The sequence below is a fragment of the Corvus moneduloides genome, chromosome 3 (genome assembly GCF_009650955.1).
Source record: "Corvus moneduloides isolate bCorMon1 chromosome 3, bCorMon1.pri, whole genome shotgun sequence".
NCBI lineage: Eukaryota > Metazoa > Chordata > Aves > Passeriformes > Corvidae > Corvus > Corvus moneduloides.
Genome location: NC_045478.1, coordinates 29357666 through 29383679, shown reverse-complemented (window position 1 = coordinate 29383679; position 26014 = coordinate 29357666). Strand labels below are relative to the sequence as shown.

General features: G+C 36.0%; 1 protein-coding gene across 3 annotated transcripts in view; it reads left to right on the top strand.

Moving 5' to 3' along the window:
• Window positions 1–26014, top strand: part of EYS (eyes shut homolog) — an 855823-nt gene that overhangs the window by 437394 nt on the left and 392415 nt on the right. For all 3 annotated transcript variants that reach the window (XM_032104713.1, XM_032104714.1, XM_032104715.1), the window contains one exon: window positions 3510–3709. In XM_032104713.1, coding sequence (XP_031960604.1) covers window positions 3510–3709 — 200 coding nt within the window. The remainder of the gene's footprint in view (window positions 1–3509; window positions 3710–26014) is intronic.

The window sequence follows — 26014 nt, the reverse complement described above, 5'->3', positions numbered from 1 at the left end:
TGCAGCCTCCTTTGGGGCACATCCCCCTGCTGTGGTGTGGTGTCACACCCATGGCAGCGTGGATATATGTTCCTGTGTGGTCCTTTGTGGGCTAGAAGGGGCCGACCTGCTTCACAATGGTCTTCTCCAGGACCTTCCTGGGGATCCCTGGTGGACACCGCCTCCCTCTCCTTCTTCTCTGACCTTTATGACTGCAAGGGGTTTTTTCACACTTTTTTTCTCACTCCTGTCTCTGATGATTTTCTCCACAGTTTTATACCCTTTCTAAACACATTGCCCCACCCCGGGCGTGGGCTCAGCCGTGCCCTGCGGTGGGTGGTTGGATCCGGCTGGAACCGGCTGTGTCCGGCTGGCACAGCCCTGGCCTCCCCTCACAAAGCAGCCCCACCCTGCAGCCCCCCCACCCACTGCAAGCAAAACCTTGCCGCACTAAGCTATTTTAACAAGACTGCAGCAGAGAGATACCCGAGTTATCTTAATGACTTGTGTTAAACAAAGCTGTCTGCCAGGCCTGTAACAGTGTGTTGCTGCTTGGGCCAGAGTGATGAGGCCAGGTGGGTGTGAATTTGGAGAGTCCGGCACATGCACACAGGGCCTCAATGCTGCCATGGCCACAGGGAGGCCTTGGGTCTCCTGGCCACAGCTGGGTGAGCCGAAGGCAACCCAATCATACAGTGAGATTTTCTGTGTTGTCAGAGGAAACTAAAAATGAAAGTAGGGCTTGAAAAAAATTAAGATATCTGAAAGATAGTAATTAAAAAGAGTTCTTAATGTTTGTAGAAAGTTCTGAGGAAGAAAACAAGTTGCAGACCAAAGCTGACACTGTTGCCCCTTGACCTCTCAGTGTTATGACTGCTCAGTGGGACCTGGAGGTCTTAGCATGTTCTCTGCTTTCTAAATGGAATAATTCTGCTGAGAACTCCAACACAGGGCTGACAGTAATTTTGTGCCTTTTGAGGGGAGTTTCATTTTGGTATTATTTACTTTGTGGTGGGGTTTTTTTGCTTGGTTGATTTTTTGGTTTGAGGGGTTTTTTGTCTGTGTATGTGTCTTTGGTTCTTTTTTTTGGTTCCTAAACATTTATTGCTAGCAAATTGTTAGTAGAACTTGAACAAAGTCTTAAGAGGTTTGCTGTCAGATTAAGATTTTGTCTCTGAAGATGAAAAATTATGCATTTTCAAACTGAAATTAAAGTTTCAGATTTAGTAAACATTGAAAAGACCCCATGAATATAAGAACGTACAAATTTAAGGATGAATAAGTCAGTAATTGTGACACTCCTATGTATCAAGAAATTTGTGTTTTGCAAAAGATAAAATGACCCATCTTTGTGAATGTTATTCTTGTAGTTTTCATTTTTCTTAGTTATTCAGAGACAATTTTCCTATGAATAATTTATCTGATCACTTCTAAGCAAGAAAAGGTTAAAAAATATCTTATTAGGTTGGGAACTGGGCACCTGAGGTGATCAAGAAAGTATTTTTCTCCTACTGTACTGAAGAAGAGAGACAATGTTTCTAGGACCACGAGTCCCTACAATTGTTGTTCTGATTTGGCAACTGTCTGGTTTGGGGTCATAGTTAAGATTCAATCTCCCATTATATAAAGGAAGACAAAGTGATTGGTGTTTCAGTGAGCTTATCTTCAGAGAATCAGGGTAGTTGGGAATTTTCTGCAGTCAGCTATTCCCTAATGTCATTGTGTAAAATTGGTCTCTCCTGGGATCTAAGACAGGCAAGACTTGGTAACAATTATCTTGCAACTTCAGTTTGTCATTTCATGTCCTTGTTCTTTAAACTACAAACTAGAGCATTTGGTGATAGTGTGGTAGCTCATGAACTTTGCAATAAAGTTATCTGTGGCATTTTTAACATAGTTCTGTCTTTTCACTGACACAAATTTTCTTTCATGAGTTAAGAGCAGTTCAGACTAGCAAGTCTCTGGGTATCATGTATTCTGGTTTTTTGTGAGTCTAATGATGAACTTTTAGCTGCAGCACATCAGAATATACTGGAAAGTGATAGGTGTGATTTCTTTCCTAAAAACTGTCTGACATTTATCTTACTGTAAAATCTTAAAAGAACAATACATTTCACAAAAGAAAATGAAAAGGTTTTGCATTGTTCACAACTTGGTACAACTGTGATAGTGTATTGAATGAAAGCTGAGAGCATTTGTCTGAGCTTTATCCTTAGTTACTTTGATGATTTTGGTATTTTTTGGACTTTAACTTTTGAATCATATTTGATCCATTAATTGATATATATTTAATTTATTCTGCTAATGAGAATAAATTAATTTTGGGTTTGTAGTGTAGAATACTAGTGAATACAAATTAAGAAGACTAGACAAGTTAATGGAATAGAAAAAAGTCAGGGAGTTGGAACTGAGAATTGAGATCTTTTTATAAACAAAAAAAGGACACTACTGTCTGCCAACAAAAAATGTAATTAATATAGCAAAAGACTACTTCTAGAACCTAGACACAGGATTTTTGGCAGTCTGTAGGACTATCTCCATCTTCCTGTGGGATATATAATTCAATTAGCTTATGTAATGCTCACTAATAAATCATCCTATATACACCCAGATGGAGAGCTTATAGGAAAATAAGTTGTTTTTTCACAATTCCCCATGGATATCTGCATTTACATTCTGTCAAAGCTACTGTGGTACCTGCAGGAAATGTGAGTGCCCTTGGATATCCTTAAAGAATTAAACCTTCTAAAGTTACGGGAGTGTGAAAGTAAATTTAGAATACTGGATTTAGCTAGATTATTTGGGTTGTAGCTGCAAAATACAACTCCTTTCGGGTACAGGTAAAACGTAGGTTTCTGTGCTCAAGGGCAAACCCACATTTTTTGCACTGGCTATTGCACTAACTCTCCTGTAATTCTGGAGAAATATGAACTTGCTGCTAATTTGCGTGGTTTGAATTTGCTGATTTTTACATTAGCTTTATCAGAGGAAATTGTTATTATGTGAACACATAAACATTTTCACGTTTCTATTTGCAATATTATGCATTAATTGACAATGAGAAAATATTTATCAGGAAATCCTGATAAAAGGCTTGTGTGCATTCATTTATATAATTCTTTATTCTGTCCAGAATTGCTTTGCTAATGTGTTTTTTTTTACAGCAGTCAGCCCTAATGCAAAAAATTAGAAGAAATAATTGTATAGACTGTGGCTCAAAAACATGCTTTAAAAATTTAATTATGAGTGGAATTGCATACTTTTGGCTGTAAGACTGCATATATAAAGCTATATTTGCATCTCTGCAAGATTAATGAGTAGGAACAAATATAGTGAGTGTGAGTTGTAATCAAAGGATCACTATATAAACAAAAAATTGTCCCAAATTAGAGACTTCTGTTTATCAGACAATAAAAAAGTCCGATACTTTTTCTAATCTGCAGATTCAGTCTCTTGCTGTTGAGATGAATGAGTAACTAATGTGTTTTAAAGATGTGTAATCAATGTATTATTATTATTTCTTTTCTCAGGAATGTGAATCTGCTCCCTGCATTAATGGAGGTTCTTGTCAAGATGCCATCAATGCATTTGTTTGTACTTGCCTGAGTGGGTACACTGGCAGGTTTTGTGAAGTTGATGTTGATGTTTGCAGTGAGTCTACACTGAACTCAGTTCTGTGTTACAATGGAGGTGTATGTGTTGATGGACCTGGAAGAACTTTTCATTGCAGGTAAGTATAAATACTGTCATATAATTGGTTTAGTTAATACAAATTGATTTGTTAATATTTCAGGGCAGTACTGATACTGTGTGCACTTTGTGAACTCAAATGGATTTGGTGCTCAGTCTAATGCTCAAAAATAATGTTATTTTAAACCATTCACTGCTTAACATGAGACCCTTCTATCTGAAAAGTTATCTTCAAGTGCTTTTTGGAATCATATATGGAAATTTCTAACATAAAGTGACCCTAAAATATTTAAAATTATTATGTTTACAGATATGTATGTACTCATGTGTTTTGTACTCAAAGGGAAAATTAAGTTGCAATCAAATTTAGATGATAAGTAATTTATATACTATGTGTGCACATACACATATCCAAAGCAACTTCCTAAGATCCGTCATCATCATTCTCCAGCTGTTAAAGACTTCTGCCTAAATACATGTAATTTTATAGCTTATATACTTCTAATATAGCTTTAAAATTAGGCTACTTTATAGACTGTGTACATTATTATATCAAATCTTAATATCCAAGTCCCTTTTCAATTGCTACATTTGTAGAAATATTAAATACTAAGAACTTATTTTATAAACATTCCTAAGAAGGAAACAAATATCTTCTCCTATACAATCATATGTTCAAGGTCCCTCGGGGTACTTTACTCCTGTGAATCAACTGCAGCACTCAGCTTGGTGTCATATGCAAACTTGCTGAGGGTGCCCTTGATCCCACTATGTATGTCACTGATGAAGATATTAAATAGTGTTTAACCCATGCCAACTCAAAAATATGATGGTTTGGCTCAAACCTTTCAATACGTGCTAAAGTAATTCACACTCTTTTAATTCTGCAGTGGGCTACTACCTGCACAAAGACTTCTGTTGTGACTCAGATGTCTGATAATTTGTTTTGCTCATTTTCGTTTGATCACCAGTTTGAAAATTCAATCCTGTGTATTCTCCTATTTCTTCTTTCCTGGCTCATGTTCACTGTAGACTCCTGTGCTGGTTTGGACAAATTTGGAGGAAAAATATCCTCTTATAGAAGGCAGGTTACAACTATCCTTCCCCCATCAGGTTCGGGGAAAAAATAAATTTTCCTCAGAGGAAAGTGAAAGAGATAAAAACTATTTATTTAACAAACACACGGGAGAAGGATAATAATGATAAAAAATAAAACCTCTCACTGTGGAGAGAAACCTGGGAAAATTTCCGAGTCCTTCTGTAGATGTGGTCTCTCTCCTCCTCCTCGGGGCTGGGTCTTGTGCCCACCTCCAGGGCCTCGGTGGAGAACTCTCCCGAAATGTTCTGATGTTGAAACAGTCCAGAAGAGAAGAAGGGAAAAAACCAAAGTCCCAGGAAAACAAAGTTCAACTCTCCGTCTCCCTCCGGATAAAAAAGAGCTGAAAAACTGGCTGAAAAAAAGGGTGCTTTTCCGCTCTTGCTGCTTGCTGCCACAGAAGCAAAGGAGTCTGTATCTCTGTGTCCTTGAACGAACTGCTTTGAAGAGTTCCCTCAGGTTTTTTTTCCTCTCCTCCCTCTCAGGCTCAGTTTAAAGGCACAGAAAGGCACAAAAATAATTTCTGGGCATAGAGCAGCGATAGGGGATACACATCATAAAGTCACCCCAAGACAACTCCTTTTTTTCAAGTTTTATGTACTACAGCATCCTTTCTTCTTTCACAGATGAATCCTCTGAATTAAATGAAATTGCTTTTATTTCTCTCCTTTTCTGCTTGGGAGCTTATGCCAAACGTAAGGTATTTACCTGGCACTTGCTTCTGAGCCCAGCATTGACCATCAGGAGGACATCATGGAACCAGAGTCAGGGAATTTGGAAGCAATTATAATCAGAATTTTTAGTGTTGCCAAGATTACAAAGGTATCCAGGAGTGTAGTAAGACTACAGTAAGGTAGGTTGATGTAAGGTATTGTTATGATCCTGCAAAAAGAAGTGACATACTTGATACATCAATTTCTTCTGATGGGGACCAGGGAAAGGACTTTTTCAGCTGATTTCCTCTCCTATATTGATATGCTTTAGAAAAAAAATGTAACTCCCTTTCCTATCCTTCAGCAGGTGCTACCATTCCAAGTAACGTGTACAAGTAGAAGTAAGAAATAAAAAAGATCATAAAGTCAGGTTTGCTCCTGTACTATGAATGTTACACTGTAAACCCTACTCCTTTTGGACCCTTCTGTCCACATGTTTTAAGCAGTCTGAACCATGCTCATGTACAGACTGGAGGATAGGAGTTACATGGAGGATGGAAAAGTGGAATTGAAAAAAAAAAGGAAGAGAGAAAGATCTACTCTAGCAAAACACCACAAACATTCAAATGCATAATGAGTCGTAATGCCTGTTACACACTGTGGAATAGGAAGCAAAAAGACATTAATCCAATATTGCTTAGAGTCTTCTTGTTTTGGGGATATGTCTTGGGATGTTTCAATTTTGTGGCTGGTAGATCAGGAAATAGGAAGTAGTTGAAATGGTGTAGTAATGGGCAAGTGTCAGGCTGCCTTAACTGTGAGCACCACTGCCAGCTTCAGCTATGATGTATGTGATATTTTACTCAGTAGTACAATGAACAGTTCAACTTTCCTTGAATTACATGTGAATTAATTACATGAACAACCCTACAGGCTACTTCCTGAAATGAATATGAAAAATACCCTTTGGGATAGTCCTTGAATTGTGTGTTATCTGAAATATCTTTCTGTCTTCAAACCCTTGATATAAAAATAAAACAACTCATTGGAAAGGAGAGGGATGCTGGGAGTTGTAATTCAGTTCTATCCTGGGCAGATTGCCACTGAATCTGTGCTTCAGGAAACAGATTACCATCTGAAAGGATGCCCACCTACCTTCCTTTGTATTTCAGTCTTCTTAATTAAAGGTGCTGGCTGCCACAACAATAAACATTATATGAATCAGCAAATTAATAATAAAGATAACATTGGGCTCAGGGGGCCTTTCAGAAGGCAATTCAATCCAATATACAGATGATTGATATAATGAATATGTAATAGGAATTCCAAAGCCTTTTCATGGTATGTTCCAAGTGTTCTGAAGAAAAGAAACTGTTTACATAAAATACTCTGAAATTTCTCATTCTATTTGATCCACAGTTGGCTCATCCACACTTTCTCATCTTTTGGTCCCTGACCATTCAGTATGTTTGGCTTGGAATTTCAAAATGTAAGCATGATAATAATATAAAATATTCCTCCTTCCTCACTCATTCTTGTATTGGCCTTTTTCAAATGTGCATTTCAGGTACTTCCTGCTGACTACGTTGAGAAGACATAGTGTCTTGGAAGGGTTATCTGGGTAGTGCTTTCAGTCTGATCAGGTGAAAATAATGTCAACAGCCCCAGTACAGGTCTTGCCTTAGATCAGGTTCTTTAATATTATAGCTTCATTGTACTTTTTCAGCACTTCGTAGCATGTATGGGCTTTGTAATTGGGTTTTTTAGGGAAAACAGAGGAAACTTTTGATGTCATTCTGTCTTTTTCAATTTTTTCATAATTTAAATATATTTATTGCTTTAAGTTTGTGGGTCTGAGAGGTGTGATGAGTCACAAGAAAGTTTGACCCTATCTTGATTCACAAAGAAGACTGGTGCTTTTTAAATGCACTTTTTGGATTATATTTGACTATATAATTTGTTTCAGAACTGAAGCTTTTTTGGCAGCATCTTTACAAGATTATTTTTTACTCAAGACAGTAAGAGTGAATATTTGATCAACAGAATTACTGATCAAAAAAATGCCAAGTTTTTTTCCTTTCAGCTCATGAGATCTTAGAAAAAAATCTAAAATAGGAATATATTATTCTACATTTCCCCCAAATAAACTGAGATTATTTTTAAACATTCATTATGATGTCTACCTATCTATTCTTTTATTCTACTGATAAGGAAGCAAAGGTTAGATTTTAGAGCATCTTGTTTCCAGCACCTTTGTGTTCTAATTTTCTTGATCTGTTTGAGCAAGGAGCAGGAGGCCTCATAATTAGCTAGGACCTCTCCAGGGATCTAGGAAAGGGATTAAAACAATTCAAGCACGGAGATGCTGTATGAGCACAAAACTGGAGTCTGGAAGACGTATTACTCTGTGGCTGTGGTATGCAGACACACATATATATAAGCATATAAGATAAGAAATAGTAATGTAGAATTGCTTGTCTTAGAGCATGTATAAGGTAAACGATATACTACTAGTATGAAGCAAATAGTTGTGGGGGGACCCTAGCAGTGCAGTCTTGTAGGGCAACCTAGGCAACTGTAACAAATTTTTTTTTTTTGAGGAATCAAACTTGTTTAGGGTTTGGTAGTGTTTTTAAACAGAAATGTAATTTATCAGTACTGTACATGTGTCCTTTACCCCAAAGGGAATAGAACTATTCTTTGAAGTTGTTCATGTCAGCTGGCTCTCCAGGTGATATACAAAAGGTTCTCCTGTACTTTGAAAGGCTTAGCATGGGGAACATTTACACAGCTGTGTGCCCCCATGAACTCAAAAAGTGACTTAATGGTAAAGTATTTGTTTTGAGATTCACTCAGGTCTTACATGCTGGGTAACAGTAAAAGCATCTGCTGGAAGATTGCTAATTGAAAAGTTTCATTTCATTTAGATGGTGATAGACAGCTTGCAAGGCCTGACCAAATCTGCAGAGTACACATTACACAGAGCTATGCATCTAAATTTCTCAGAGCACTGCAATAAATGTAATAAGCGAGTCATTCTATTATATGGAAGAAACAACTTCAATGGATCCTTTGAATCTCTTAAAACTGGCAAGCCATAAAACAGTAGGTTCTCACATTTGTATGAACTGTGAATATGTATGCAGTACGCTCTGTTTCATCTATGAAAACAGATGCCCCTCCATTTATATGTAGATAACAAGATGGATTCTGCTATTTTCATAATTGACTGCCTAGTTTTTAACACTTAGTGAAGCATGAATGTTTTAATGTTTTCATTATTTATATATATAATACGTTACATGAAAATAAAAGAAGGTGTTTATGGATTCAAGCCAAGAACCATAAAATCTTGTATGCTATTTCTAGCAGCGGCCCTAAGGGGATTGCTGGGAAAAAGTATGAAAAGTGCACACGTTATTTGTCCTCCAGTATTCTCCCATGTTCTCTCAAATGAGGGTTTTCCTCAGCCTGTTTTGATTCACTCAATAGAAGTCAGTGAGTCTTACTTACACCATCTTCCCTTGAACATATATAAACCTTTCTTCTGAGGCGGGGGCTTTGACTACCCAATCCCCATAGATCCCTGCCCATATCAGCTGTTCTGTGCCAATATGGTAAAACAAACAGACCCACAGGTCTCACCTGTTGCATAGAATAATACCTCCCTATTTTAAATTTTAATCACTGCTGCTGCCAGCTTTATCCCATGTCTAGTGTGGAAAAGGAGAATGAAAAGATGATTCCAAGCCAAACTTCCCTTGTTTTTGTGGGCCACTGCCACATTGCCCCATGCCCCTTGCTTTCTAGGGTAAAGGTTTCATGTTTTCCCAGTCCTTCCTCCTTCAGAAGCCATCATAAACTTTTAGTCATCCTTGTCACCCTTTTTCAAGGCTTTTTAATTCCTACTTTCCCTTTACTAAGACAACGGGAAGAGAAGTACACGCAGTATCCAGGCTATGGGCCATGCTGTGATTTATACAATGGCATGTTTTCTTTCTCCTTCTCTATTCCTCCCTGTCCTGGTTTGAGACAAATTCAGAGGAACATCCAAAATGAACGTCCTCTGATAGTCATCCCAAGACACTCCCGTAACAACAGCAACTAAATTTTCACTGATGCTGTGAGGAAAGGGAACACAGGTGCTTCAGTATTACTCTTAAGTTGGCTATTAATAAAATGTCGTTTCCATGGAGAATAGTTAAAGTTGGCATGCTACACGTGTCTATACTACTGTATGTGTCATTACAATATATCATATATCATATATAGGCGTATAAATGTATATATACATGATTTTTCATTACATCACACTTTTTTTAAAATCAAAATCTCATTCTTACTGTCAGATCAATAAGAATAGGTAATTATGTTCATGACAATTTATAATTATTTATTCCGTTTTATAATGACAAATGCGTCTTCGTATGAAAAATACTAACTGTAACACTATCAAATGAAATAATATAATAAAAATGCACATCTTGGCCTGTATTTTTCTTACCTACATGACAAGCTTATAAGGGAAAAAAGCACAAGCCCATCATAGTCTTTATTTGCTAGCTGCTAATATAAACAATTAATTTAATAAACTGCATTTACTGTTAGTCTTAACGTATCTCTATACATTCAACTGTAAACAGAATTGTAATCATAAGAAGGTTAACGTGAAATTAAAAAAAAAGTAGTTTTCCAAGTGAATTATTTTTCTGAATTATTTTAGAAATATTTTTTAGAAGTATTTTTGAGAAGAATATCAAATTGATATGTTGCTCTTTTTGTATGATGTTGCATGAAGGGTAAGGGAATCTATCATAGTCATAAAGAGGCAACAGATCCGTTTTGGAGGAGTTGTGCCTGTTATTAGCAAATTAACCAGAAGGTGAAAATCACAGGATTTGGAATAAATATGTAAACCAAGCAAATAATGTATCTAAAGATGTTTAATGTATACATTATGCCTGATGGAATACCTGTCTCCTAGACCTTCTGGGCAAAGGTAGAGAAAAATTACTGTTCTTTCACTTAAGTAGATTATATGTTTTGATATGCAAACATATCAAAAAATTTAAAACACCCACTGTGATATTTAGCTAATTAAATAACAAAAGGGAAATATGGAAAATTGAAAATGGTTAGAAGCTGTTAAAGTGGAGCATGAAGAAAGGCAAAGCATTAAGAAACATATCCCAAACATGTCTATATATATGGGGGTTTTTTTAAATAAATGCATGCTTTATGTTTTTTCACCCTTTACTAGTGATATTTACAATGGCAGCACTCCATCTAGTTAAAATTACCCACTCTCCTTATAGTTTTACTGTTCTAAAATTCAACAGTAAAGTGCAATCTGCTAGAGAATTAGCATTGTCTACAAAAATGCAGACAGCAGTGTCTGGAAATGAGGCACTAAAATCTAGTAGAAAAAAAAACACCCAAAAGCAAAACACAAATCTAATACAAATCACCCATCTGCCCAGTCCCAGAATAAAACCATTTTAAATCTTACATCTGAACAGCTATTGCCAATTGTTATATTCTCTTTTTTAAGCAAACCTTTTAAAAATTCATTGCCTGAAAAGACATAGGATGCCTTTATCTATATACTGGTTTGGGGTTTTGGTTTTGTTTTTATAGCTAAGTTGTTTTGTGACTTTATGGTACAGAAGCCAAATAAAAATAGCTAGTGGGAATCACATTCACATCCGCACTATACAAGATGCAGGGACTAAACAAGTGGGAATCTACCTGTAACAGAACATTTCGGTTTTTTCTAGTCATACACAGAGAATATTTAATTCAATATTAACCAAAACATCAATACATAAGTAAAATCCAAGACCTAGAAAAAGATTTAAAATTTCACAGCATTTTGAGATATAATATGCTGCTTATTTATTCAGCATACCATGTGAAATACTAAAGAATATTACACAAGTGGTTCAAAGATATATGACTTTTGATATTTTTGCTGTTAATCTTCAAAACTTTGTCATATTTTTGGCATTCTTTTTTTCTTTCTAAAATGTATCTTCCAAGTACATGTACACAAATGAAAAATATACTTCTGAGAGTGAACTGACTTAGCATTTTATAGTGACTGTTTACAAAAGCAGCAAGAAACCTATCGCAGAATTTACATCATTTAAAAATAAGATTATTGTATTTGGTCGTATTAAGTTAACAAGTCATATAAAGTGGCAGTTGAAGATGTTTATTATGTTATGGTTTAAAATCCCTTATTTACTGTTTTGCAGAGTTGAAACCTACTGGCATTTTACAAAAATAAGAAATTTACTACCTTGTATCTTGAGTGACAGCCCTCAATTTGGAAAAAAGGGCTGTGCTTCATATGAAATCTGCTAACTCAGACTACAAGACAACAGTTTACTAGAATCCTTGAGGGTATTTTTGAATAATTAAATGGCTATGCTCACTTTTTATAATAAAAATAGTTGCAAGAAATATAAAAAAGCAATGGAAAATATTACTCCTTATTTTAAGACCAAGATAGAAGTACTAGTGTTTCAACTTGTCTGTATAAAAAAGGCTTTTTCTAAGCTGCATTCACTTGTCCATTGACCTTGGTAGCATAAAGAACTTGAAAGACATTCCATTTTGGGTCATTGCTTGAAACAACAGAATTTCTGCAGGTTTTATTTGATTGATTGATTGACTGGGTTTTGTTTTTTAAAGGGCATTTATTGAAAAAGGGTAGCTTAGGACTATTTCGTTTTTCTGTATCCTGCATTTAAAAAGGTGAGAAAATGAAGTCTAAAAAAATTAGAGCTTTTTTTTAAAATTTTTTTTAAAGAGCAAGCTTACTTTGTCTTTCAGATGTACAGATGGATACTTTTTAGAGATGGGCAAGGGCATAGACAAGGGAAAAAGAAAGGGAAAAAGAAAGGGAGAAAAAAAGGGAAAAGAGGGTATTATCCAGGTAACTTGGTCATTTTTGAAGCTCAAAATAATAAGCAAAAAAATATTTTTTCCATCTAAGTTCAGCATTGAAAATGGACATTTCAGAATTAGTCTCCAGGGGAGCCATACAATTTTTTACAAGCATATGTATATGCCAGTATGCATGACTGTGATTAGTTACTACCTTAGAATTTGACTCTGTGTTTATAAATAAGTATAAATAAGTCCATCTGACTGAGTAGTAATACTGGAAGGATACTTTTATACATAAAGCCATTTAGTAATTACAAATACTATTTAATCAAATTTAAAAATACACATATAAGGCATTGTGTTCTATGCCTGAATGTTACTCACAATTTAATTCTACTAGAATTTCTCTAAAGTGTCATAAATTGTGTATATTAATGTAACTGGAATTACATATTCTTTCTTTATATGGGTTTACCTGAAATGCTTTGCTATTTCCTGAAGATTTCATGCTGAAAATCTCAATTTCAGTTATGTAGGACACAGCTAAAGATCAGTGTTCACCTAGTTTCCATTCACCTGCACTGGTGAATTAGGTGCTTTTCCCAGGAGCTCAACACAGGAAAATAGCATTTTCCCTTCAGAAGATAATGTAGTATATAGTACCAGGTAGTACCAGCTATAGACTTGTTTTTTTCCTCCGTGTACACATTAATTACTTCATGCTGAAGTACCTTATCTTAGGAAGCACTAATGCTAGAAACAAGACACATAACTCTTGTAAAATAATCTTCCTCAGGGTTTGAGCATTCAAGTAAAACTTTTAATTTCATTTTTGATATAATTTTCAATAACTTTCTGTCTAATATTGAAACATAGTTCTTTGTACTCATTATTATATTAGAGAACTGGGGGAGAGAAAATGGAACATAGGAACTGTCATTTAGGGTCAGACCTCAGCCTCATTTTGTTCTTCTTGTACTGTACAGATCTTGTACTGTAACCAGACTTCAGAGGAATGCTTGAGGAATTCAGTAGAAAAATATATTTTTCCCCAACTCTTCATCTACCACCACATATAGGTAGGTCTCAGTTTAACTGGCTGGAGGCAGTGATTGCCATGAAGCATAAGTTCAAGATCCTTCCCAAAGGTTATTTAAAAATATTTTTACATTAAATATGGAGATTTCTGTATCCGTAACATTTCAACACCTTTCCAATATTTCCTTCACGTCTGCCATTAAAAATTGTTCATCTGTTATAGGTGTGATCTTTAACAGTGGTGTGCAAGTCATGTGTATTGCTTTACATGTCTCTCTGTTTTGATTTTTTCCAGAACTCAGTTTATCCAAAACAAGTATTAGTCATTCTAAATAGATGTCCCCGAAACAGTTTCCTGCATGATTGCAGGTGCTCTGTCTTCTCAGTGAGCATTACAGAATATGTACTTCAGACAATAGGTACTTTGGTTCCTACTAACTATTCCTATTATTTTTCTCATTTCTCATCAACAGTCTTCTTGTGATGGCCTTACAGTGAGAAATATAATTGCTGTTTTGTCCCAAACAATAAATAAAGAGAACAGAAAGACTTCAAGAAACAGACTTAGCCATCTTTGCTTTCCAAGTAAATGTAGAGGACTGAGAGAACTTAGTTAATTGCAAAGCTATGAAATTAAGGAGCAGAAAATATAATTCTTCACTGCCAGCGGTCTGTTGGAATGAAAATATTTTTTTTTATTCTAAATATTAAACTGATTTATTTTCTGTCCCACTTTTACTTGCATGCTGGTAACAACATTTGTTCTGTGTTATGTTTTGTACACCTCTAAACAATTTTAAGTATCTACAGCTAGCTAGATTAAGCAATTAGGGTGGCACTCTAGGCACTACATTGGCAATGCAAGCACTGAAGTTAGCTTAGAATGATAAACTTTTAAAAAAACAGTATGCTATAAATCTTGTGCAATGCCTTAGTTGTATCATTGTAATATATTCTATATTACAATATGTTCTATATTACAATATAGTCTGTATTGCAATATATTGTAATATAGAGAAGTTGCAGGCACTGGGGAAAAAATGAGAAGCATCTGTTTTTCACTCTAGGTCTTGCCAGGTTTGGCAAATAAAAACAGTTTGAACTGAGAAATTAAATTTATAGCTTATTGGTGAGTAATCCCAGCAATCTACAGATTTTTTTCCTGAAATTCTTTCCAATGGGAAGGCTACCAGACATGGTACATTAGGCACTGTTGAGAATTTTTCTGGTACAGTCTGGTTGAATGACAAAATAAAAATTAGATAGTTGGGAAAATCAGACAGTGGAACAAATTCTATGAGCACCAATACTGGTAACAAATATTGTTATTTTCACTTGTTTTGAAGAAAGGCAAGCTTTCTTTTTCTATTCATAATCAAATGGATAGACTGTCTCATACTGTGCATGTGCTGAAAGATGTGCTGGGGGTGAGGACTACATTGGATCAACAGAGGGCTGTGGTTGGAATTCGGGGAAAAAAACAGGAGGGTTTGTGACCTTTTGTGGCCTTTCAAAGTAGGGGCAGGCAACTCAGGAAGACTACAAGGATGTAGTCTACCTGGTCTAGTTAAAGGTGTCCCTCTCCATGGCAGGGAGGTTGGAAGTAAATGATCTTCAAGGTCCCCCTCCAACCCAAACCATTCTATGATTTTCTATGTCGTGACGTTATGCAGGTAGAAAATTGGAAGCACCAAAGCTTGAGTAAAACTTAATCTTCCTAGTGGCATAAAAAACCCAAATTTTTCTTTAAATACATTAGCAACAAAAGGAGGGATAAGGAGAATCTTCCTTGGATGCGAGGGGGGAAACAGTGAAACAGTGAAAACGGAGGAAAGCTGAGGCACTTAATGCCTTCTTTGCCTCAGACTTTAACAGTAAGAACAGTTGTTAGAGGAATCAATTGCCTGGTGAAAAAGGTCCTGGAGGTGCTGGTTGACGACTGGCTGACATGAGCCAGCAGCGTACCCAGGTGGCCAAGAAGGCCAATGACATCCAGACTTGTATCAGAAGTAGCACAGCCAGCAGGATTAGGGAAAGGGTCATTGCCATGTACTTAGCTCGGGTGAAATTGCACATTGAATTCTGTGTTCAGTTTTGGGCCCCTGATGACAAAAGGGGCATTGAAGTGCTGGAACATGCTCAAAGAAGCTGGTAAAGGGTCTAGAGAGTAAGTCCAGTGAGGAGTGGTTGAGAAGCTCATAATTACTTGTTAAATGCCCCTGATTAACTTTCTGTCCCTTACATGTTTGGAAATGGGTTCCAAGAAACTTTGCCCATGACCTTTCCAGGCACAGAGATTAAGATGATTGGCCTATAGTGTGCAGTCTTCCTTTACACTTTTTCTTCTTAAAGGTAAACATAATATTAATCTTTTTCCAGCTAATAAATCACCCAAGGCCACTGACACCTTTAAATGTCCATGTTGTTATAAGTACTAAAACAGCCAATATATTTTCCTCACAAATTACCTTTCTTTTTCTTAATTGATGGTGGGTGGCTGACCACTGATGTAAGAAAAATAGAGAAGTATCTACTTTCATTGGTGATCCTTTCATTTACACTGAAACAGTTAGGAAACTTTAGGTACACACTTTTAAAAAATTGACAATCTTTGTAACACATGGTAGCAATATCCCATACACACCAGCATATAAATTATGCTCTTACAGCAGCTGCACAGTTCGTCTACCCTTGTCCTATTGGTTAGTGAACAGCAAATGAAGGCAATCCAAATGATCATGGTAGTATCCCTCTTAAAGGAAAAGTGAATTTTGTCAGTTACTATTTTCTTTGGATTCATGGGTAATACTCCCTATAAATTGCCATAAAGGAATCCATTGTGTTATTCTGAAGTCTGGCAGCCACTGCTTCTTTTGGCAGTTTTTGGATGGTTTTGTTTTGGTTTGTGATTTTATTTTTGCTGTTTATTTTTGTTGATTTTGTTTGCTTGTTTTGTTTGTTGTCTGACACTTATTTCATTAAATATTTAATAGATGTGTTTGGAAAGAGGCTGCTCCAAAGCATGTCTTCCAGAAGCAGTTGTTTAGTCTTGCTGTCTCCTTCTTGTCCATCTTCTGAGTCTTTTCTAGATTGCCTCCAACAGCTAGTGAGCTTAACATTGCAGAGGTTGTAGATCCTAGAAAAGGTTAATTTCCCATGCTATGAGATCCAGCTGGATAATCTCTAAATAGTTGAATAGACACTTTATTTGGATAGAGTGGTAAAATCAGTAACATGATCTTTGTCTTGTAGTTCAGTCACAAGCATAGCCACACCTACAGTGAGCTGCTATCAGTAGAAGAGATCAAATAATAGCATCATACTGCCTTAGCTGATTATCACTGCTGTAATTGTTATACAATCAAACTGGGAAAAATGGAGTAGTCTGTGTGGTGTTTTAGTGGCCTCCAATTTGCATTGTCTTCCCTGAATTTATTCTTTAGAGCTGTGTGAATACAGTACAATATACTAGATATATGTAGCTAAATTACCATTTGCTGCTGCTAATCCTCTTTTCTTGATGTACAGTACAGAAACAAAAGACCTAAAAGTAAAAATCAATGCTTCCTAATTTTGAGAGCTTTTTGGGTACTAATTTTGAGTATGTCACTGACTGATACAGAACAACAGACACCTTTGGGGAAAGGATCTAAATATCTTCCCAGATTGAGTTCTCAGTAATGGAACTCCTGTTGAAGATGAAAATACACTGTTAAATCTGTTGTTCTGAGTACTATGCTGACAGTTCATTTGGTTTTGCTTCAAATCTGTGGATGCCTTCTGAGTAACAGAATTTGCAGTGATTATACTATTTTTCACTTTGTTTTGAGGAAACGCTGAGTGTTTCTACCTGAAAAAAAAAAAATCAGTTAATGACATAGGCAGACTTCACAATTGCCTCATTGTGGAAACTTAGAATCTGAAGTAAAAGGAAGACCAGCCCAGACCACTAATAAGTGTGCTAAGGGATGCTACCAATGTGAGTCCTTTCAGAGGGCTGAAGCAGCATGTGTGCCACATATTGCTGAGGTTATTCAGAAATTGAGAGAAAAGATGAATGCATGACCTGCTTTCAAATGAGAATGAATGCAGCTCCTGGTAGCTCAGCATGATGTTTTCTTCAGACTCAGAGCCAACTGCTTCAAAACAATAAAGAAAATCCTCTCCAAGCTGCATCTATCCTTCAAATAGGAGACCAACAATTGCTGGCAGGGAGTGGAGGAATCCTGAACTTGCTTTTGGTATATTATTTCAGACATCTCCTTTTCTCATGATTCCAACAGTAAAATCCCATAATAAAAACTGGCACCAGCAAGACTATATATATATATATTTATACACACATATATATGCATATTTATATACACTACTTTGTTGCAAAATAAGTGTTTATCTGGAAAAATAAATTAATAATCCACATTTCCAATACTAAATACTGCATAAACAGAGTTTAGGTTATATGTTTTAAATTATTATATTAAGCCTTATCACTGGAAGTAAAAAAATAATGTGCCTTTACATGGAAAAATAAATTTATTTCCTGAAGCAAATGGTGACTAATGGCTTCTGGACATTGCTATGAATATGTGGGCACAACACTTGATACACAAAAAATTTTCATGGTGTTCAGAAAATATATATAGTCTTCAATTCAGAGCTCCTGAATTTTATTTTTGAAAATGTGAGCATTGAAAATGTTACATTAAAATATAACAGCATAAACTGGAGGTAGTTCAGATGTCAATGGTTCTTCAATGTCCCTATTTACAGTCACTATTTATTTTATGTATAATAACTTTGAAATTGCGTGGCATGGCGATTCTTCCCCTCTATTCCATTCTTGTGAGACCCCACTTGCAGTGCTGCATCCATCTCTGGGGTCCCCAGCACAGGAAGGACATCAACCTGTTGGACTGAGTCCAGAGGAGCCTACCAAGTAGATCAGAAGGATGGAGCACCTCTCCTATCAGCAAAGGCTGAGAGATCTGGGATTGTTCGGCCTGGAAAACAGAAGGCTTTGGCATGACCTAATTGTGGCCGTCCAGCACCTGAAGGGAGCCTACAAGAAAGCTAGAGAGGGACTTTTTACAAGAGCATGTAGTGACAGAACAAGGAGGAGTGGATTTAAACTGAAATAGGGTAGATTTAGATTAGATATTAGTAAAAAATTCTTTACTGTGAGAGTCATGAGGCACTGAAACAGGTTGCCTGGAGATATTGTGGATGATTCATCCTCAGCAATGTTTAAGGCCAAGTTGGATGGAGCTCTGAGCAATCTGGTCTAACGAAAGGTGTCCCTGCCTGTTGCAGGGGATTGCAAATCTTTGAGGGTCCTTCCAACCCAGGCCATTCTCTGATTTTATGATTCTATGATATAGGTGGTATGAAAGAGGATGTTAAATGTTAAATATTTGACATTTGCCATTACCGTTTAACACTACCACTATGTACATGACACACATTTAATATTTCGTTTTTTAAATAATACTGAAGTTTGTAAATTTCTGTTACAATTTTCATTCATCTTTGTTTCCAGTTTGAATTGATGTTTCCCCCAAGCAAAGTGGATCTATCTGTTTCTTTCAGAAGTTCCTATTAGTTTGACTTTGTATCCTTCACACAATATACTGAATAGCCAAAGGTAAAAAGCACCAATCAAGAGGACAAAGCCTCTTCAATAGACTTCTTGAAGGCTTACAAGCACTGATCGATCATACTATTGTAAAAGGTATCAAAGACTGAATTTCAGCCAAGATAAGCACTATTGAATATTGGGTACTTCTCTGAAAGCATTTAGTATCTCCATGATTAGATCTATTTTGCACTCACCAGTTTTCTCATGCATTACCTTATCATTTACTATTTATACATTTCATTAACTTAGATTCTTTATTCACTGAATTTTCTAGAGGCAGCTCTTTGAAATTATTAAGCATAGGCCACACTCTGAACCTTGCACTTGTTCAGAAACAACATAAACTGAAAGCGAAAGCACAGTAATTAATAGAACTATGGGACGTACAATATAGTGCTCTGTTTAAAATGTAGCAGCATCAGTCTTTTGAGACTTTTGTGATACATACAGACAAATAAAAGCTTGCAATTAATCCAAAATTGTAAAAATAGTAAGAAAATGCTACAGGAAATACATCTCACAGCCATGGTCTGAGTTCAGAGGCTAGCACAAATAAGGAAAAATATATTGGGATGGTGCTAGAATGCCAACATAAATTATATACCATTCATATGCATTTTTTTTCTGCTCACACAGGGAAGCATCCTGAGTCCTGTAGTGAACAAATACTTTGCAGTGTAGGCTGCATCCTTTCATCTCCCTGACTCAGGAATAGTAGCTGATATACTGTCAAAGCTTCCACTCCTTCCTACCTATTTCCTCCTCGCTTATCACTGTGGTGGTTAGAATAGAAGTCAGAGCATGAATTACAGAATGGGTCAAGTTGGAAGGGGCCACAGAAGGTCATCTGGGCCAACCTCCCTGCTCAAGCAGGGTCATCCTAGAGCACATGGCACAGGATTGTGCCCAGATGGTTCTTGAATATCTCCAGTGAGGGAGATTCCACAACCTCTCTGGGCAATCTATTCCAGTGCTCAGTCACTGCACAGTAACAAAGTTTTGTGTGGAACTCCCCAGGTGCAGGACCCTGCATTTGGCTCTGTTGCATTTCAGACAGTTCTCTGCCCATCTCTCCAGTTTGTCAAGGTCCTTCTGAAGGGCTGCACAGCCCTCTGGGGTATCATCCACTCCCCCCAGCTTTGTGTCCTCAGTGAACTTACTGAGGAGACCTCTGCTCCTTCATCCAAGTCATTGATGAATAAACTAAATTATACTGGACCCAGTATTGAACTTTGGTGGACAAATTGTTCCCTCTAACAGAGCCCGAGTGTACAGATATGCAGAGAGGAGAGGAAGGGAGTTCTATCCAATCTTAGAGACCTCTGCAAGAAAACATACTTTCATTTTGAAATTTTAAGAAAAGGTTACAAGAAGCAAACATAAACTTCATAAAGAAATTTTCTCAGTTTAGCTCCCTTTGCAATACAACATAGAACCATAAAAAAAAAAAAGACTTGTGTTGAAATGAACCTTAAAGATCATCTTGTTCCAACTCCCCCAGCTGCCCCATGGGCAGCAATGCCACCCACTAGACCAGATTACTCAGGGCCCTATCCAATCTAGCCTTGAACTCCTCCAGGAATGGGGCATCCACAACTTTTCTGCGGAACCTGTTCCAGATCTCACTACCCTCTGAGTAAAGAATTTCTTCTTACAACCTAAACTAAATATTTGCCGTATCACTCTCTACCCATGTAAAAAAATCCCTCTCCCTTTTTTTATAAAGAAAAAAAATATTAAAAAGTTTACTAATGTTTAAATAATCTCTTTAAATCCTCACTTTAGATACTGAGCAGCTGACGTTGTGCTTTTTAGAACATCAGCTATCTGTACCATTCTGTACAGATAATCTGTAAGAGTGTGCTCTGTGAACATGTTCATATACATAAGTGATAAAGTTATCATGGAAATCAACATCTTCATTTAAACTGACAAATTATGTTATTAGAGATTATCTTGACCTTAATAATACATTTATTTTGAAGTAGCCTTCAAAGCTAAGCAAGAACAAAACTCTGCTCTTTTTTCTTGTCTTACAAAATCCCAGTCTATTATGGCTGAAGAGACTGCAAGAAGTTTTAGGATAATCATACCAATAAAGCCCTCTGGTGGAGAGATATGTGCTTGCAAAAGGAACTTCTTCTTTACCAGAATTACTGCCTTCTTGAATGACACAGATTTCTTTGTCCCCCTAGTTGTGTTGGTTGGAAATGTGAGGGTTTTTTTCCCCACATTTATTGCATCTATGCTAGCAAAACATTTGAAGTTCAGCCTCAGCCATTTTGTCTTTCTCCTCAGGAAGAAAGTTGGCTATCTGATAAAATGATAACTAAACAAGAACATTTTTAAGAGCTAAGCTCACAGTGCTGCCAAAGAACACCTGCAGCAGCAGCATATGTTGCATTGGGAGTGCTTGGGAGTTGCCAGAGCAGTTTTACTTGCTGAGGGGAGGAGACACCTGTCTCTAACTGCAGAGCTGGCACAGGCCTATTTCTTTTTTTTAAGATATTGTGTCACTTCTCCTAAAAAGATACACCTTCTCCATTGGTATGTTTCACCTACCATTTTGACATGCATTACAGTTTTTTTATACATCTATAGCATTATCCATTAGAAGAAATTCGTAGGCATGGTAGACATGTGAATGACACTCTGAAGTACAAATTCTGTCATTATGTTAGACATGTGGCTGGCAGGAATTCAACAGATGGAATTAAATGATTAGCATAATGAAATAGCGGTTTTTAAATACACAAGGTGGTGCAAAGAACAAGTCCTGCTGTGTTATTAGTCTTTGATGTTTATGCATTCACATTTAAGTAGTTCCCTTCTGTGTGAAGTAGCCATCAGTACAGTAAGAATGTTCCCACTAGAATATGCACTTGTTACTGCCGCTATGGCATTTTCTGTGACATGGATCATCACTAGCAATGCTATGAAACAATTTTTTCAAGAAAATGGAAACAGCAAAAGAAACATACAAATATGGAAGTATTGCTGAAATTTTAACACTGCTGATTTCCACATTTTCTTCAAAGTGTATGGTCAATTTTATTAAAAACTCATGTGAGATCATTTGCACTATGTGGGCCCATATGAAGTTTTGTCCAGCTGCATTTTATCTTGTCACAAGTTATTTCCACTTTTAAAGATTGTGCAGTTCAAATTATGCTCACTGTTATCCCCATCTTTTTGATACCACTATGCAGCATTGCTTTCAGGACTCACGGCAACACTTTAGCTGTTCTCCCTTTCAATTTACATGGTGATCAGGTAAACTCGCAACCACAAAACCAAGTACTGCCTCAGTATCCAGCAGTTACAGTAGTAGACAGAATAGCATCACCAAATGCTCAATAGAATCTTTTTGCTGTTTCATTCTTAAGAAGCTGATCTATTCATTAAGAACTCTTTGGGGGACCATTCGGTTATGAATTTCTCAAGTCAAATACTCATCACACTTCTTTGTTCAAATATTTATTAAATCTCTTAGAAGAAAAGTGAACCACATAAGTTCTACGCATAGATCCCTCACAGTAAATAACTGCCTGTTCTTACCTCCTGTGTTGATGCTAACCCATATCCTGAGCTAAGCTTGTTTGTGAATTATTTAAATGGGTCTATACTTGCCCAAAGGTTTACCTCTGATTGATAAAAACATTAATTTTCTCTGCAAATTAGCAGTTATGTAACATATTTCAAATAATAAGGCAAAAAACAAATACATTTGATGCAGCTGTGGAATTAAGATTGCTGCACTTCTAAAAACTTTATTCATAAATAACATTCATTGTTCATTGTGGGAGCAGAAAATGAATCATGGTGTCATTAGCTGTGCATGTTCCTGATCAGTTTGAAAATGGTGCAATAAGTAGGTATATTATCATTACTTATCTTTAACTGCTTGCTGAGGGAGATTTTCTTCTTTGTTTTCTGGCAATTCATTTCATAGTTACACTGGGTGGTTTTCAACAGAAGCACTTGGTGTCAGCTGTTCTATTTATGGCCCCTCCAATGACCAGGTTTGTACTCTAGTTTCTTCTCAACTCCTTGGAGTATTAGACAAACACTAGAAAACACAATATATCTGTAGAAGACAGAAACAGGAAAAAATGATTTCCATTTGTAAAGACATATTTTTATTTGTGAATACATATTTTTAAATTAAACATTAAATATTTCACTTCATTATAAATTGCCACAAGATACAGTATTACGCTAAACCAAAGTGAGGTATTTTTTAGTGTCATAAGAGAGCTCTAGTTCTTATGTTTTGCTGACTAAACAAGATCATCTAGTTCAGTCTCAGTTCCTCTCCAACTTAAGCTCTTCTAAAAATCATTTGCTTCTGCAGGAATATAAAAGCCAAAGAAGTCATTAGTTATTAAGGATAACATTTATGGGTAGAAAGGAACATTTGAAACACTGGGTATAGTTCCTGGACTAAGCTGTAAGGCCAGAAAAGCTGTTGAAGTACCTGGAGTATTTTTCCAGTGTTTTTATATTTTACAAATACTGTGTTGAGGCAAATATGATACTACAGGGCACCACTGAACAAATTATTCAAGTAGCAATGAGGAAAACTACAGCTTGCTTTCATCCTTTTAGCTTGCATTTCTGAAAAACAAGAATCATGGGGAAGGGGACAGGTGCATTTAATTTTGGGTTCTGTCTTTGAATAATTCTTTCTTTCTCATTGACTAAATGATTAATTTCCTCCCTTTCCATTTCCTTGGTGATTACCTCCCTGTATCAGGTAAAAGTTTTTGAAAGCACAGCTTAATGTCTAATATTAAAAGTGAAGAAATCCTGGTCCTAATTATTAAAAGCAGATATTCCTTGGAAGACTGAGCTTAAATTGTAAAATTGCAGTTTAAAATATTAAATTCATTGTCAAAGATAAATAAAGCACAAAATCAATATATTTTAATTTTACTTTATATTTTGTATTTATTTCATCTGTTTCATAAATCTAGCGGATGCTTTTATTATCTTTATATATTTGAAGACAAAATAACTCTGTTCAGTCAGTATCTGGCTTGTAGTTGTACTTCTGCCAAATTCACATTTTATTAATTACAGAATAAATAATATTTTTCTTCATAAATCTTTGAAATTATCGTAATTGCTTGTTTGAAATTAATGCTTACTATCCCCTTGCTGTTAATGTAAGGTGATCTTCCTGCAGTCAAACCAAATTGCTAGGTGGAAACACACATAGATGTCATGGCCTGCAACTGAGTGACAACCCATCTTTTCAGCTAACTTGAGCATTTGAACACTAGAAAAATACTGGAGAAATATCTCCTTATAGTTTTTCTCCTGCATTACTGTAGAACTTCTAGATGCTTGGTCTTCAGTAGATTTGTATATATATGAGTGGTTTTCACAGTCTTTTCTCCTCTAATACAGGTCAAGTGAATAATTATTTTGTTGTCTTTGCTCTAGATTTTCAGCACAGTTATGTATCCTAAGCCCAAGCTTTTTGACAAACTATATAAATGATACAAACATCTTCAAATGTTAAAAGCTTGCTTTATTTCCTCTGTTTAAGGATACCTTGGAAGTAGAGTACCACCATAGTTGTTTAAGATGATTTCTTTCTATTTTTTTCTTATCTTTTCTCTATTTTCTCTCTCAAATTTCTAATTTGAAATCATATTTAGTCTCCTATATGTATTACCATCACTTTTATTGGTAAGGTCATCTCATTAGATAACTTTGGAGTATCTTTCTCTCAGAATTGCTCATTATCTGTAGAATTTTTCAGTTCATGAACTGTTAATTGCTCATTTAAATACCTTTCCTGACCCTTAATTGAACTATGTTCCACCCTATCATCATTAAATCTACCCCAGAATCATGTGTGTGTATGTGGTGGAAAGTGGGGACTGACTTGCAAGTGCTTACTTGTGATATTTTGTTGATAACAGAAAACTTAGCTTAAATGTATAGTTAGAACTACAACCAAAATTTTAAATCAGTTGCTGTAGAGATTAAATAATCTGGAAATATAAAATTCTATGTTTAATATTGGGAGCATCTTCCCTACACATTCAGAGTTTAAGTCCTATGAGTTGCAGTTCTGGATATTACTTACTCATGCTTTGTCCACGTAGCTAGTTTCTTAATGTTCTTCCTTTAGCACAAGTATGGTATAGTTGACAAAGATATCAAATACCATATTTTAGGACTTATCTATACATAGACTTTAATTTGGTTTCTTTATTGAAGTCCAGGATGCAAAGAGTTAAAATACATATATTAGAGTGTTTGATATTTAAGCTTAAAACTTGTCACACAGGACTATGCAAAACTAACTTTTCCGTCTAGGAGACATAGACTCTAATTTGGTTTCTTTATTGAAGTCCAGGATGCAAAGAGTTAAAATACATATATTAGAGTGTTTGATATTTAAGCTTAAAACTTGTCACACAGGACTATGCAAAACTAACTTTTCCGTCTAGGAGAGAAAATGCTTTGCTACACAGACCAGCCAGTTCTTTAGAAACGTGTCATTTTTATGGTTCTAATGTTTCCTTTTTCTCAGTTTAATTCCTATTTTTCATGTTTGATTTGTTTCTTTGGCAAAATGTTCACCTCCTTGTGTGAGTTTTTTGTGTGCTAATGCTGTTACTCACTGACTGACATGCCTCAGTGTCTTGAAAGATTATTTCATATATTGTAAGATTATTTCTGGATCACTGTATTCTTGACAATACAGAATGCTGGCATCAGCTCTAGTAAATCCTGAAAAAAATCCAATGTATCCTGGTAATTTTATATTTGAAATACCATTAAAAAAAGATAATCAAATGACAGTTCTAGTCCAAAAATGGGAAGAAATACTAATGATAAAGGCTGTTTCTTTAGAAACAGTAATCAGCAACAGGAAGATTTCTAGTCATGGAACTAGCTAATACCATACGGTGTGCAAAATCTAATGATTGAAAAAATCAGTGAGCTGACCAGTTAGATTTATATCTGACTGATTCTGACTGGCTTTATCTCACTCATTAGCAAAAAATA